This window comes from Bombina bombina, chromosome 2 (genome assembly GCF_027579735.1).
Source record: "Bombina bombina isolate aBomBom1 chromosome 2, aBomBom1.pri, whole genome shotgun sequence".
NCBI lineage: Eukaryota > Metazoa > Chordata > Amphibia > Anura > Bombinatoridae > Bombina > Bombina bombina.
Genome location: NC_069500.1, coordinates 890,434,170 through 890,451,039, shown reverse-complemented (window position 1 = coordinate 890,451,039; position 16,870 = coordinate 890,434,170). Strand labels below are relative to the sequence as shown.

Genomic DNA, 16,870 nt, shown 5'->3' with positions numbered 1-16,870 from the left:
ACCAGTTATATGTCTGCCATAGATGTGACCAGTGTGAGGTGAAACAAACTGAGACAACAGCTATTAAAAAGACAAAAAAAAAACACAACATCAATAACAAACATAAGAATACAGTACATTTATACATCTTCCTTTCAAAGGACCTTAAACACTTTAAGATGGCAATATAAAATGATCAACTGTATATATGAAAAAAAACCTGCAACATGCATTCATTATTTATTTTGTCTCCAGTAATTCCATTCTGAAATTGTGAGCTTTTCAGTTCCTGTTAGAAATGGAAGTGCAGAACACGGTTATATTCTACACAGCCATTGGCTGCACACTCTAGTGACCTATTTATAACTGTCCCTAATTGGCCACAGCAGGGAAGTTAACCTAAGTTACAACATGGCAGCTCCCATTGCTTTATAGACACTAAAACTTTACACATATTTTGTCAATATTTAAACAGCTAATGAAACTTTAAAAAAATACATCTACATGTTATTCTCAGACTAAACTTTTCTTTGAATGTATAATTCTATCTACCATTTATTTAGTGTTTAACCCCTTAAGGACACAGCTTCAGCTTGCTCAATGGTTCCATGACAGAATAATTCCATCATTGGTCATTAAGGGGTTAATGTCTCATTAATGTGCCAGAACAAAACTCGCTAATGTGTTATATAAAACGCAATAGTGCAATTATAAAATGCTCTAGCTATGGGGTTGATCATAATTGTTTAAAAAAGTTTCTCTACTGATTTATGAAAAATCTTTAAAGATAAACTTTTTAAACAATTGTGATCAACCTACCTACAAAAATCACCATAGAGTTTAATGGTGTTTTTCTGTTAAAAATAACCTTTACAAGTCTTGCTACAGAATTGTGATAGACCCCGAAGTGTTTAACCTCTGCAAATGGATTACAAACATAGTCAAAGTCAGCTCCAGAGCAGCAATGCACTACCGGGAGCTAGCTGAACACATCTGGTGAGCCAATGACAAGAGACAATGCGTGCAACTACCAATCACCAGCTAGCTGCCAGTAGTGCATTGCTGCTGCTGAGCTTACCTATGTATGCTTTTCAACAAAGTAAATTTAACAAAACTAAACAGAAAACTCTCCTAACCCCTTAACGACCACAACGTACCCTGTATGTTGCTGATAGTTAAGGTTTTTTTTTTTCTTCAAACCTCGCTATCAAAAAACAAGCCCCATTGAAAGACGGGTCATTAAGGGGTTAAAATTGTATTCTCTATCTGAACCATGAAAGTTTACATTTTGACTTTCACTTACCTTTAATACAATTATATCTGCCTATCACATTTCCTTGAGGTAAAAAAAAATTAAAGTTACATAGACGTGATACAGCTCTGATGAAACTTACAGGACAGCCCCCTAGGATAGTGCATAGTGTCACTGCTCCCACCCCTCCCATTATATGCTCTATCGCCCCTGTGAGGAGGCCGCCTTACACTTTGAAAACCATTACTCTAAACAGTTTTAGTAACTGTAAGTGTATGTATGTGTGTGTATATATATATATATATATATATATATATATATATATATATATATATATATATATATATATATATATAGTTAGTGTGTTACATGTAGCAATTCAATACATAAACCCAAAGTCAGACATTTTAAAAAGGACATTAAACAACTCTTGATTTTCTGTACAAATTTATTTATCCAATTCTCCCTTTAGAAGCCAAAATAAAATTGTGTAAATTCTGCAAATTTAAATAACTGATGTAAATTAATAGCACAGAAAAAAAAAGTAATTTTAAATGACTTATAAGGTAAAATTCCATATGAAGTGTACATTCATTGATATGCCAAAAAGGATTAATACTCACCTGAGTATTTTTGTAATCTACTGTAACTCCACACAAGATGCACTTCTTAGGAGGCTCTTTATAAGGATTATCCATCTGTAGTGGCTGTTTTAAAAGATATAATAAGTATTTAAAGGGGCAATGTACTGTAAAATAGGTTTTCCCTTAATGTGCTTCCAATTACTTTTTACGTTAAACCAGCTATAGAGTCTTACATTTATGGGGAATTGTTCCTTTAGGTTTAATTTGGTATTTGAAAAAACTGTTTTTGCTCAATGAAACCTCACCCCATTGTTTTTAAAAAGATGCCCATTCAAATGGGCTGAGCCCACAGGAACAGAAGGCTTCTTATCTTACAGGTATATATATGTACACACACAACACCCCCTTAATCTTTATTTTCACAAAATTCTGTAGTGCTGGATATATAAGCGCTGAAGTGTCACACTCACCCTCACTACCTCCCTTAAATTATAGAAGCTGTAACTTACCTGTGACATCAAAGGTTTATTAATTTATTTACAAACAATTTTAGATGATCATTTACAAGTAAGTATGGGAACTTCTGCTGCAAAGAACATGAACTCCACACATATATATATATATATCTATCTGAGGAAGGGGATGTAAAGTTCCCGAAACGTTACACTTGTCACAGTAAATTTGATTTTTGAATACCCAGTGAGTGCAAGTTTTCATTTCTATTACTATGTATATTACTAGCACCCTGGCAGATGATGGAAGGTGAGGGTGCACATCCTGGCTATAGTATCAAGTATCCACACTCACTGCACTTGTAATAGAAAAATAATTATATAATATACTTGATTTCATGGATTAATTCACTTTTTCCTGACACCCTGGCAGTTGAATTCTGAGGTGAGAGTGCAAATCTACTTTTGACTTTTACACACACATATGGTTGCACCGATACCAAGAATTAGCATGAGTAGTTGTACTTGTGCAAATGCACCGATACTTAAGCCGATACCTCCACTTCCTACCCATATGCCATCTTGTGAGGTTTTTCAAACTGCCTGTTCTCATTTCATTTTAAGCTGGAGTGGAGACTTAACTAAAACTTTTTCACTTCTGTTCTGCCAATACAAATTGCTGTTATTTCTATTATTGTACGTCAGAGCAGTGCTCCAAAAGCTGCTACTTTACAGCTGGAAGCCTACCTGGGAGAGATCACTGTACCTCATTCAGACAAACCCCTGAAGTACTGGGCAGTTAATAAACTGAGATTTAATGGCCCAAAAATATCTTTCTGACCCATGTAGTAGTGTGAAAAGTGAAAGACTGTTCAGCTTAGCGTCAAATGTCCTTACTGATAGCAGAAGCAGACTTATAGCTGAACATGCAGAGATGCTTCTGTTCCTTAAACTGTCAGTATAGTTACTTGACAAATTTTATAAGACAGATGGTTAAAGTATTAAATATGCAAATTACATATATACCAATATTTTTAAAAATGTAACTTTGTAAAAATGTACCTCAACATTCGATGCTCCTGTGTAGCTTTACAACAATGCTGGCACTCCCTAAAGAATGGGCTGAGCTACAAGTGAAGTTAGCACGCCCCCCCTCCAATCAAATCATATATGTAAATGTGCCGTGCATGAGAACAACAATGTGGGACCCACTGTGTAATAAAGAGGGCCCCAGAAGCACATTCACATGCACATGTGAACACTAATAAATACATTGTGCTGGGCTCAGGTGGACAAAATACCGGCTCTGATACTGGGAGTCAGAGGAGTGGAGGTTGCTAAGTTCAGTAGAGAGGCTGCATACTGCACACTAGCCAGCTCCTTTAAAGCCCCTCCGCTGCCAACTACTGTTAGAACTCTGCAGAACTCTACCTACACATCAATAATCTAACTATTGGAAGCACTCTGCTCCGCTGCATCTATGAAAGAAGCATACTGCAGACGGCATTCCTTGTCCAGTGGCAAGCTTCTTTCATAGATGCGGCGGTGCAGAGTGCTGCTGCCGGCATACTCCAATAGTTAGATTACTGATGTGTAGGCAGAGTTAACTTCTGGTTGTCCTCACTCACGCACCAACCACTAGGATTCAGGAAAAAAATAAATTAGTGCTGAACACCGACGTGCATTTATTGAGTGCTAGTCCGTGTACTCTATAGCAGTTACGTCACTGTGGGGGGCGGCACATGTGTAATGCCCTGCAGGGAGTGGGAGCGCAACATAGAAAGTGATGTATACTTACTGCCCAGCACTAACATATTTAATTTAGTCTGAAAAGCAGTTTAAAATTAAGTCTTGAATTGGGTAAACTGTCCCTTTAATAAGAACTTGCCACTAACTTCTGAAAAATGATTCTAATTGCTAGATTGCCTGATATACTGCTAGTTCTCATCTTGCACAATTATGCTCAAAACATACTGTACTCTGAGGAACATCCTTAGTCAGGGCTGGACTGGGAATAAAAAGCAGCCCTGGAAAAATATGAAGACCAGCCCTATTTTCTGTTGAGTCAGTAGAATGCAAATGCCCAATTTTTCTCAAAAGGGATTCCCGGGATACTCCTTCCCCAATATTATTTTCAGAATTAAATCATATTACTTTGTATTAAGAACAAATGTCAGATTGATGAGTTATATAGGCACCCTACAACCCAATTGCATCCAGTAATCACCCCTTTAAATTGTAGCTTTCCAGCCTCAGCTGCAGCAGCTGTTATCTATTGTTATTATTAATATATGTTATTGTAATCAAATAAAACTGTTTTATTATTTCAAAATGTCTTTTGAGATGCAGTTCATAATTATAAAGAAGCAATCTTAAATCATTAGTCTGTATTGGGCTTGGTAAACCGTCATGACATAAAAAAAAAAGGTATCGGTAATTAGTATCGGTGAGTATTTGAAAAAAGGTATTGGTACTTGTACTCGGTCTTAAAAAAATTGTATCGGTGCAACCCTATAATTATATATATATATATATATATATATATATATATATATATATATATATATTATATATATATATATATATATATATAAAACACAGAAGGGAACTGCACTCTCATACCGGACCGGGTACACATCCATGACCCTGCAACATGCTCAGCCCTGGGTGCCACTGGCACTCACAGGAAGCTGTGCTGTCCCCAGAGCCACAAGCAGTTAACCCCAGACAGGTCTGGGTGCAAGAACCATAGGGAAAATTACAAAACAAATTAATACAACACACAGAGAAAACCCAGCACTCACTTGCAAGCTCTCAGCTAAGATTTAAAAGCAAAAATGGAAAAGTTAGTCACCGCATCTGGCCAAATGGGACAAGCTCAGGTACCACTTCAAGGTCCTTGCATTGTGTGGCTGTTTTAGGGTCTCAGGTATTGGAAAGGACCTTGACGTGGTACCTGAGCTTGTCCCATTTGGCCAGATGCAGTGACTAACCTTTCCATTTTTGCTTTTAAATCTTAGCTGTTAGAAATGTTTAACCCCTTAAAGACCAAGGACGTACAGGGTACGTCAGAGGCGTAACTAGAAACCACAGGGCCCAGGTGCAAGAATCTAAGAAGGGCCCCCTCAGGGAGTGGGATGTGTCAGGTGGGAGGCTGATCTCTACACTAAAGCTAAAATTAACCCTTCAAGCTCCCTACAAGCTACCTAATTAACCCCTTCACTGCTGGGCATAATACAAGTGTGGTGCGCAGCGGCATTTAGCAGCCTTCTAATTACCAAAAAGCAATGCCAACGCCATATATGTCTGCTATTTATGAACAAAGGGGATCCCAGAGAAGCATTTACAACAATTTGTGCCATAATTTCAGTGAGAAACCTAAAGTTTGTGAAAAAGTGAACAATTTTTTTATTTGATCGCATTTCGCGGTGAAATGGTGGCATGAAATATACCAAAATGGGCCTAGATCAATACTTTGGGTTGTCTACTAAAAGAAAATATATATACATGTAAAGGGTTATTCAGAGATTCCTGACAGATATCAGTGTTAAAATGTAACTTATGCAAATTTTGTGAAAAAAATGGTTTGGAAATAGCAAAGTGCTACTTGTACTTATTGCCCTATAACTTGCAAAAAAAGCAAAGAACATGTAAACATTGTGTATTTCTAAACTCAGGACAAAATTTAGAAACTATTTAGCATGGGTGTTTTTTGATGGTTGTAGATGTGTAAGATTTTGGGGGTCAAAGTTTTTTTCCATTTTTTCATCATATTTTATATATTTTTTATAGTAAATTATAAGATATGTAGAAAATAATGGTATCTTTAGAAAGTCCATTTAATGGCGAGAAAAACGGTATATAATATGTGTGGGTATAGTAAATTAGTAATAGGAAATTTACACCTAAACACAAGCACTGCAGAAATGTTAAAATAGCCCTGGTCCCAAATGGTAAGAAAATTGAAAAGTGCTGTGGTCACTAAGGGGTTAAGACATGGATGGGCAAACAGGCTCTTAAAATATACATTTTAACATGACATTTTAAAACAACGAAGGTATAAGCAAATGTTATGTGATGACTCTTACCATATCTTCTTGAGCATTTTGTAACGTGTGGTTTCTTTGCTGTATTACTGAATAAAACAAAATATATATTAGCACAACACATTATTCAAAACTCCTAGTATATACACACTAAAGAGGATATTTATCAAAGCCTCAACTATGCTGTATTCGCCGGCACCAATACGCTCGCCTAACATTGCGTTCGCGGACCTGAATACACTCTCCATATTTATATAAAAAAAAGGCGGCAAAAAGCCGCGCACCAAGTACGGGGCGATGAGCATCGGACTGTTAACTAACAGTTATCGATCTCGCTGCTATTTGGCTTTTTAACAACTTTATTTATACCCTGTCACTAAACGCCGCCACTATACTGAAATGTTTAACCCCTATCCCGCCGCTCTCGGACCCCGCCGCCACTAAATAAACGTATTAACCCCTAAACCTCTGGCCTCCCACATCACTACCATTAACTAAACCGATTAATCCCTAAACCACCAGCCCCCCACATCGCCATAAACTAAATTAGGCTATTAACCTCTAAACCTAACAACCCGCTAACTTGGAACAGCCAATAGGATTTTAGCAGCTCTAATCCTATTGGCTGATTGGAACATTTCAGCCAATAGGAATGCAAGGGACGCCATCTTGGATGACGTCACTTGCATTCAAGTTCCAGTTTACAGCGGCGACCGTATTGAAGAGGAGCTCCGCGCCGGATGTCTTCAGGATGGACCTGCTCCACGCCGGATGGATGAAGATAGAAGAGGCCGCATGGATGAAGACTTTGCAGGATGGATGAAGATGGAAGAGGCCGCCCGGATGAAGACTTCTTTCCGGCTGGATGGATCCTTCAAGCGGAACTTCAAAAACTGTAAGTGGATCGTCAGGGGTTAGTGTTAGGTTTATTTAAGGGTTTTTTGGGTGGGTTTTATTTTTAGAGTAGGGTCTGGGCAGGTAAAAGAGCTAAATGCCCTTTTAAGGGCAATGCCCATACAAATGCCCTTTTCAGGGCAATGGGGAGCTTAGGTTTTTTAGATAAGCTTTTACTTTGGGGGGGTTGGTTGGTTGGGTGGTGGGTTTTACTGTTGGTGGGTGTTTGTATTTTTTTTTCAGGTAAAAGAGCTGAATTCTTTGGGGCAATGCCCCGCAAAAGGCCCTTTTAAGGGCTATTGGTAGTTTATTGTAGGCTAGGTGCTTTTTTATTTTGGGGGGGCTTTTTTATTTTTATAGGGCTATTAGATTAGGTGTAATTCATTTTTATTTTTGATACTGTGGTTTGTTTGTTTTTGGTAATTTAGTGTTTTTTATTTTTTGTAACTTAGCGGTTTTTTTTTTTTTGGTAATTTAGTAATTTTTAATAGTAGATTTAAACAATTTTAGCATGGTTAGGGTTTTTTAATATGTGATATAGTTAATTTAATTGCTAGTTTAATGTGATTTTAGTACAATAGTTAGGGTAGGTTAATTAATAGTTTAAAATAGTTTAATTCTACAGGTAAATTTAAATTTATTATAACAGGGATGTTGTAATTTTAATGTAAAGTTAGTGGGTTTTTAGGTTTAGGGGTTAATAGCTTACTTTAATTTATGGCGATGTGGGGGGCTGGCAGTTTAGGGGTTAATAGGTTTCGTTAATGGTAGTGATGTGGGAGGCCAGAGGTTTAGGGGTTAATAACTTTATTTCGGTTGAGGCGGGGTCCAGGAGCGACGGGATAGGGGTTAATAACGTTATTTAGTTGCGGCGGGGTTCGGGAGCGGCGGAATAGGGGTTAATAATTTTATGTAGGTTGCGGCGACGTCGGGGCAGCAGATTAGGGGTGTTTAGACTCGGGGCTTATGTTAGGGTGTTAGATGTAAACGTAACTGGTTTTCTACCATAGAAATCAATGAGATAGCTGGCAACATCAAACATAAGCTTTCACTGCTTTCAGACTCCCATTGATTCCTATGGCATCCGCGGCCTCCAGGGTGGCGGATTGAAAACCAGGTACGCTGGGCCGAAATAGCCGCAAGCGTACCGGTTAACTATTTGATAACTTTGAAAAAGTGTGAAATAGTGCTGAATGTGTATTCGGAACATCTGTAATGATGTAAGCATCGATCTGTGTCGGATCGTATGTTACGTCACAGATTTCAACTTTTGCTGGTCTATAGGGTTTGATAACTAGGTCGAATCAAGCTCGCCGCAATTACGCTGCAGACTTCCAGCGTATTTGAGGTTGACGGCTTGATAAATATCCCTCTGTTTCTTTTTCTGTTACAATTTCCACAGTGAGGCCCAGAGGCAGAACTTTTTTTCACTTTCTGCAATGACATTTTTTTTGTCAATTTATCTGTAGGTCATTTTGAAAGGAAATACAATTTTAAATTAGCGAGTACTCATACTAGATATTACTAAAGCACCAAAATATTGGAGCAGTAAAAAAAGAGGTAGTTATGAATCAATGCGCTGCTGTTCTCTTCAAACAATGCTTCGCTGTGGCTGCACTGTGTTAAGGAAAATGTACCCAATGTAGCCAGAGCAAAGCACTGTTTAAAGAGAACAGCCTGTTGTGATTCAGCTCTGCAAAGTGATAGTTCTAACAGTTCCCTCATGTGTCCCATTCTTTCTGCAGACATGCTGCATTGTCTGGGAAGACATCTCAGATCACATCCTGATCTGCCTTGAGGCAATGGGGAAGGGATTTTGTTTAACAAGGACAGCATGGTTTTCAAAAACAGTTAAAAATCAGAGCATGGTAAAATGTAATTGTTTGATAATGTTTTCATAATATATCCCTCAAGGTGGCATCGCCAAAGATCAGTAACAAAATTGTTGATGTCACCTTGAGGGGTGTGTTTACATAACGGCCCCAACAAAAGAAGCCGCTAGAAAATGGTTACAGGCTGAGGATACTGAGAAGAACAGTTCAAACAGCAATAGAGCAGAATTGTGTGAGTATTCTGAGTGACCTCTGTTGGTTTAGAGTATTTTTACCATTGCCGATTTACAATAAAGCTGGATTTTTGCCTCAGATAGCGAGGTGCTTTCATTTGTATAAGCCCAAATCAGCCATGTGCAAAACAAATAAAGTGGTCCTTTGTTTGCAGCATTCATTTATTCTTGACACCAGGCCAAATATATTATGGTAGGTGGTCCCTGTGTTCAAAGATATCGGGGCCTATCTATCAAAGGTCTTGCGGACCTGATCCAACAGTGCGGATCAGGTCCGCAAGACCTCGCTGAATGCGGAGAGCTGCTGGTGCAATGCTGCCCCCTGCAGACTCGCGGCCAATGGGCCGCCAGCAGCGAGGTGTCAATCAACCTGATCAGACTCGATCGGGTTGAATTGTGGCGATTCCTGTCCGTCTGCTCAGATCAGGCAGACAGGGTTATGGAGTAGCGGTCTTTAGACTGAAGACTCGCCAGAAACACGGGCCCTCAAGCTCCATTCAGAGCTTGATAAATGGGCCTCATCAGCTGAACTTCTAGTCTAATACATTTGTAGTCAGAAACAGTGGATAACTTTGCTATTTGTTTGCAAAAAGAATGAAATCCAAAATGATGCACATGTTTAAAGTCCATTTCCCACAGTGCAGTGCAGTGAGTACAACTCAAGGAGGATAACAAGGAATACACTTTTTCTATACTACACTGCACCATGTATGATTATACTTTTCTACTTGAGCTGCATTCACATAATATGGGCATTGATCCTATTGACTCTGCTATATTATTATTTTGACACTGCATTATCATATTATATTGTTATATATTTATTAAAAGGGATATGAAACCCAATTTGTTTTCTCTCATGATTCGCATAGACAATGTGATTATAAACACCTTTCCAATTTACTTCTATTATCTAATTTTCTTAGTTATCTTGGTATCATTTATTGAAAAGAATACCTAGTTAGGATTAGGCGCAGTAAAGCACCACTGGAGAGTTAGCTGCTGATTGGCGGCTGCGCATATATGCCTCTTGTCATTGGCTTATCTGATGTGTTCAGCTAGATCCCAGTAGTGCATTGCTGCTCTTCAACAAAGGATACCAACAGAAAAAAGCAAAATTGATAGAAGTAAATTGGAAAGTTATTTAAAATTGTATGCTCTGAATCCTGAAATACATTTTTTTGGTTTCATGTCCCTTTAAAGGTGATAACATTCTGTATTGTGACAGTTATTAGAGCATGTACTTTGTGCACTATAAATGTCCCTTTAACTGCTATTCTACTAAATGTCTCTGTGTCTATATTATTAAAAATTACTTTGCTGATAAGGGACATGATTTTCTTTATAGTACGTTTTCCAGGTAAACAGTACATATTACCACACCATGTGTTTTGTAACAAATACATTTTGAAATATCCCATTTAAAGTTTACATGAAAGCCAATTTTTCTTTCCTTTCCTGAGTCAGACAGAGCATACTATTTTGAAAAAGTCTCCACTTCTTTTATCAAATTTGCTTTTTCTCATGGTATTTTTTGTTGAAGAGTATACCTGGGTAGGATGTGTGCACGTCTAAAGCATTATACGGTAGCAAACACTGCTGACATCTAGTGCTCTTATTCTTACATAATTAGTGCCATTTATTTCTCCAGACATGTGCACGCTCCTGAACCGACGTACTTCCTTTTTAACAAGGGATAACAAGAGAAGGAAGCGTTTGTTTTTAAATTGTTGTACTCTTTGGGGCCGATTTATCAATGTCTGGCGAACATGATGAACTGCTTGTGCAATGCTGCCCCTTTGGCCGCTAGCAGGGGGTGTCAATCAACCCGATTGTACACGATCTGGCGGATTGATATCCGCAGCCTCAGAGCAGGCGGACGAGTCAAGAAGCAGCGGTCTTAAAGGGACACTGAACCCAAATTTTTTCTTTTGTGATTCAGGTAGAGCATACAATTTTAAGCAACTTTCTAATTTACTCCTATTATTACATTTTCTTCATTTTCTTTGTATCTTTATTTGAAATGCAAGAATGTAAGTTAAGATGCCGGACCATTTTTGGTGAACAACCTAGGTTGTTCTTGCTGATTGGTGGATAAATTCATCCACCAATTAAAAAGTGCTGTCCACAAGTCTGAACCAAAAAAAAAGGTAAGATGCCTTCCTTTTCAAATAAAGATAGCAAGAGAACAAAGACAAATTGATAATAGGCGTAAATTAGACAGTTGCTTAAAATTGCATGCTCTATCTGAATCACGAAAGAAAACATGTGGGCCGGGGAAGTTTCTAGTTATGCCTTTGAACTATTCTAAAAAAATGTTTTGTCTTTCAAATAAAAACTAAGACAAAAATACTTACTTTAATGATATGAACAGTAATTGTGTTACTAAATGAAATACCATAGCAGGCTTGATATGTCTTGAGAATAGTCCTCCTCCTATCCCCACGTATAATTTCACCATCACTCTGCCTTTCTTTGTTAAGATTTGCCCTGAGAGCTTGACATGAATTCTTGATTGTAGGAATAAGACGTTAGGTTCTTTTTTTGGTCTTATGTATATATTTGTTTTGCATATTATGGCATTGATGCCCCATGCACTTAAAGTGATGTTAATTTTTCCCCTTTGCATTAACAGATCTGGAATGTTAGTGATATTTTAAAAGGAGTTTAATTAATCAGTTATAATAAAGATGCGCTTTAACTTATTTTGTAATGAAACGCTGAATTTCAAATACCCCTTTCTCCGACCACCCACTTCAAAATATATTTTTTTTCTTTGTGCTAACGGTTTGAACTGTTCTCCAATCAGCACTCTAGCTACAAAAAAGTTGTGTGAGTGCCATATGGCTAGAAATCTGACTGGAGAACAGTTTAAATTGTTAGCTCACAAAAAAAAATATTTTGAAGTGGGCGGCAGGAAGTTATTTGAATGTTTGTGCTACATTAAAAAGTAAGTTAAATTGCATCTACATATCAAATTATGAATTAAACTCCATCTAAAATATCGCTAACATCCTGGCTCTGTTTATACAAAGGCAAAAGTGTCATCACTTTAACATTAACAGCAGAATAATAAAATTATCTCTCTAACTTGGTAAACTCGATTCTGTGAATCTCCTTCAGTTCATAGATTGTATTTAAGAATACAATGTTATATTTTTTTGCAGTTTACATTGGATTTCCTAGAGTGGAAACTGTCACTGCTTACTTGACTGCTCTAAATGTATGATCGTTTATGAATATACTGCAATATTCTATTGTTAAAACTATCGTTATTTGACCAGATGCACCAGCTAAGTACAGCATATTGAAATTTACTATAAGACATAGATTTTTATTTTAACTTATACGATATACAGATACTCAACCACTTTCTATAAAGGTTTCTGTATCTATGTGTTTGTTGCTGCTCGGCAGGTAGCATATGCTCTCACCTGTGCTGGGTACCCTGGAGAGGACGCACAGCTTGGAGAAGAGTGACCCTCTACCTCCTGCACCCAACACTCGTACAGCTGACATACTAAATCACAGTGTGACCTGAAGGGGGACCGGAAAACACATGGCACACACAGTGTATCTTAAGAAAAGGATCCGCCTGAAACAATGTTTACTGCATTACAGTTCCGCTCATATAATTTAAAAAAAAATGTATATTCAAATAATATCCTATAGCATTTAAGGCAACTCCATTACAGTTCGGCTCATAAAATTATGGACGAATAAAGTATTTGTAGAACATCTTCTACCTATGTCTTACATGTTACAGTGTTCTAGAAACACGATTATATTTGGTATATGTTTTGTAAGCTTAACAACACCATATTTTAAATATATATAAAACATGTTTCATTCGTATTACTGATTTGAAAGCATTTATTGTTGTAATAGGTTTTGGCCATTTGCCCGGATCAATAATGGCTACATTTCACTTCTAAGTTACGTACACGTCAACTCTAATGTATCTTGCGTAATGAGAACTCTGACAACCGGAAGACTGGAAACGAGGTTTCTGATTGGCTGCCCTTCCAATAATCGGGAGACTTGGGAAACATTTAAAGAAATTACTGCGGAACTGGCTGGAGTGAGTTGAAACATTGCGGGACGGTTGTATATTAGCTCAAATGTGCGTAGCCAATATAGGTACTTAATTTGCGGGGTCACGAGCTGGTGGCGCATTATACATTTACTTTTAGAAATGGTGTCTGCTAGTGATCTGCATTGTTTGAATTTGGTTGGTAAAGGGTACCATTACAGTAAAAACATATTTTTTCGATATTTCTGTTTAAATGTTGGTAAATAAACAGCTGGAAAAAAATCCAATTCGAATAAAGTAAAACATAAAAGCTAGTTAAAATAATAATACAAAAATAATATAAAGATATTAATATGTATGTTGACTCTTGAATACTGTATTTTATGGCAGGTTGTTTTATACTAGGTGGTTGGTACAAACAAAATGTAATTTACTATTATCTAGTGCACAGTATAATGATATAATAATATTAATAAATAAAAAAATCCTTATTTTACGGTTCTACATTATTTTCTTAGTTATCCGATATTATTTAACCCATACACTTGATCAGGAGATTTAATTCTATGGCGCTTTTTTTCTTCAAAGAGCAGTTGGAAAGCAACATTATGAGGTTACACTTTCATTTCCTATACAGGTGGCCCTCGTTTTGCAACGGTTCAATTTACACCGTTTCAGAATAACAACCTTTTTTTCCAGTCATGTGACTGCTATTGAAAAGCAGTGCATTTATTAAAATAGCCAGTAGGTGAAACTGTCCGCTTGTGTTGCAGCAAAGCCAAGCAAGCTGAAATTAATCAGTATAACCAGACCTGAGCTATCAAGCAGATTTCAAAGGAACAAGATCTATAAATCAGTCCAGATTGGAATGCATAGAAAGAACTGTTTGCTGAAAAATGCAAGTGAAGTCTGTGTTGTGTGATTATTTTATTAGGTTTATAATGCTGTTTAGCAAATGTTTTTGTTCATTTAACTTAGTTTAATTATATATTCTGTGTTGTGTGATTATTTTAGTAGGTTTATAATGCTGTTTAGCATTTAAAGTCTTCATTTCAAGGCTTTAAAAATAATGTATTAGGTGGTACTTATGACAATTTTGAGAGGGGCCTGGAACCTCCCTCCCTCACTTCCCATTGACTTACATTATAAACTGGGTTTCAATTTACAATGGTTTCAATTTACAACCATTCCTTCTGGAACCTAACCCTGGCGTAAACTGAGGGCTACCTGTACTTTCTTTTTCATTTATATTTTTGCAGTATATTTGGAATACAGTATCAGTGAAATGTTTCAGATTGTATAAATGTAAACTTGCAATGTATTTCCATTGGTAGCAACAGTGTTGCAAAACGTAAATACATAAGAACATCAGTCTGGAGTCATTGAGTTGTCTGTGGCAATTACAGAAGATTTGAAACAAAATATTTTTCCATGATATTTTTCGAGGTGCAAAACATTACTTCGTTCATGTGAATTCCTTAGCAGCTGTTTTGGCTCATTAAATATTTAAAAGTTTTACCTTTTTTATATATAAAATGTTTGCTTGTTTCAGAAAAAAAACACGATTACTGAATTCTGATAGTATAAATCAAGATATTACATTTATTTTTTATAAATATGATTTTCTTATAGAAGGACGTTACTGTGGATCTTCAGAAAAAATAACACTCTATATATATATATATATATATATATATATATATATATATATATATATATATATATATATCAAATAGTTCTGCATACAAAATGTTAATGCTTTACAATAATTTAAAATTACATTTTTAATTAAATCCCACTTAAATTATTAATTATGCATACTTTGCAGTGCACCACTTTTTCCAATAATTAAAGGGACATGCAACCCATCATTTTATTTTTTCATGATTTAGAAAGAGATTGCAATTACAAAAAAAGTTTCTAATTTACTTCTTTTATCAAATTTACTTTGTTAGCGTGTTAATATTTTTTGAAGTGAATGCCTGGTTAGGTCGAGTACACATGTGGGGCACTGTATGACCGTAAACTGCTGCCATGCTCTTGAAAAAGTATAACACATAATAATGTAAAACTGCTGTGATATATTGCTCCAGCTACATGCATGCACCCAAGCCTACCTACTTGCTTTTCAACAAAGGATACCAATAACAACAAAGTACATTTGATATTATAAATGAATTGGAAACAATTTTTTTTAATTCAACTCTTTTTGAGCTTTGTTTATAAGCAGAGCATACTGCAGTTGCAATTGTCAATAATAGTTTTAAGGATGCCTTAATATAATTTCTTTTTACACTAATGCACTGTCTGCACACTATACATATACAGATTTATAGATTTGTGTGCATGTAGAAAGACTTACTGTGTGGCAGTGAAAAAACACACATTTTTGAGTTTAAAGGAACACTAAATTCAAAATTAAACTTTTATGATTCAGACAGAGCACATCATTTTAAACAACTTTCAAATTCTTTTCCATTATCTAAATGTGCACAATATTTTTATATGCACACTTTCTGAGGAACCAGCTCCTACTGAGCATGCGCAAGAAATCACAGAATATACGTATGCATTTTGTCATTGGCTGATGGCTGTCACATGATGCAGTGGGAAGGAAAATGAAACTAACTTTGAAATGTGTCCGAAAAAAATAACTTCTCTTGTGAAATTCAAACTAAGTGCATTTGCACTGACTTTTTATTACGCATTTATTGATCCTGCTAGTCTACTGTGTTTTTAATGCCAATCTAAGCAACAATAATAGTAAACACCAGAACATTATTGGAACAGGCCAAGCAGATGGGTGTGAAGTATATCTGCCACTCACTATTTATAGTTGAACAGGCTATTAAACACTAAATAAAAACTAGATAGAATGTTATTCAAAGCAAATATTAGCCTTGGAATAAGTTGTAGAATTTTTTGTGTTAGTTTAAAAGGAAACGCCATTTTTCTTTCATGATTCAGACGGGGCATACAATTTTAAACAACTTTCTATTTTACTTTTATTATCAATTTCCTTCATACTCTTGGTATCCTTTATTGGTGAAGCATCAGAAAACTAATGACAAAAGGCATATATGTGCAGCCACCAATCAGCATCTAGCTCCCAGCTCCTGAGCCTACTTAGGTATCCTTTTCAATGAAGAATACAAAGAGAACCAATCAAAAGATTGGAAAGAAAATGTTTGTGTTTCATGTCCCTTTTAAATATTGAAGAAATAATTGTAACGTTTTTGTGTTCATAAAACAGTGGGCTCTGTAATATTGTACTTGAGGTTTTCATCTCTACTAAGAATAATTAACCAATGATGGTTTTAAATATAGCAGTGAAAGTCTGGAGTCTATGCTTCTTCTTTTAAGAGAAATTGAAAAGCACATAATTTTCATGAAAATGGACCAAAATAAATAATAAAAATATATTGCAAAGTGTTTTTTTTACTACATATAATAAAACATTTTATTTACAATCTCAAATGTCCATTTAAACTTTTACAATATTATATCAATGCATAATTCCAAGATGTAAAATCTTAGAACTCCTGATTTCAAGTTATCATTTTTT

The 16,870-nt window shown here is 36.1% G+C and overlaps 2 protein-coding genes across 4 annotated transcripts in view; one reads left to right on the top strand and one right to left on the bottom strand.

Moving 5' to 3' along the window:
- MRPS18C (mitochondrial ribosomal protein S18C) overlaps positions 1 to 12,849 on the bottom strand; it is a 38,082-nt gene extending 25,233 nt beyond the window's left edge. The window contains exons 1-4 of the mRNA XM_053703248.1: positions 12,707 to 12,849; positions 6,356 to 6,402; positions 1,855 to 1,938; positions 3 to 60 (exon numbers count right to left, since the gene is read on the bottom strand). Coding sequence (XP_053559223.1) covers positions 3 to 60; positions 1,855 to 1,938; positions 6,356 to 6,402; positions 12,707 to 12,791 — 274 coding nt within the window. The 5' untranslated portion in view covers positions 12,792 to 12,849. The remainder of the gene's footprint in view (positions 1 to 2; positions 61 to 1,854; positions 1,939 to 6,355; positions 6,403 to 12,706) is intronic.
- A 428-nt stretch (positions 12,850 to 13,277) lies between these two features.
- HELQ (helicase, POLQ like) overlaps positions 13,278 to 16,870 on the top strand; it is a 151,836-nt gene continuing 148,243 nt past the window's right edge. The window contains exon 1 of one of the 3 annotated variants that reach the window (XM_053703245.1): positions 13,278 to 13,353. The gene's annotated coding sequence lies outside the window, so the exon portion shown is untranslated. Of the gene's footprint in view, positions 13,413 to 16,870 lie in introns of all 3 variants that reach the window. The other 2 variants (XM_053703244.1, XM_053703247.1) reach the window with 2 other exon arrangements.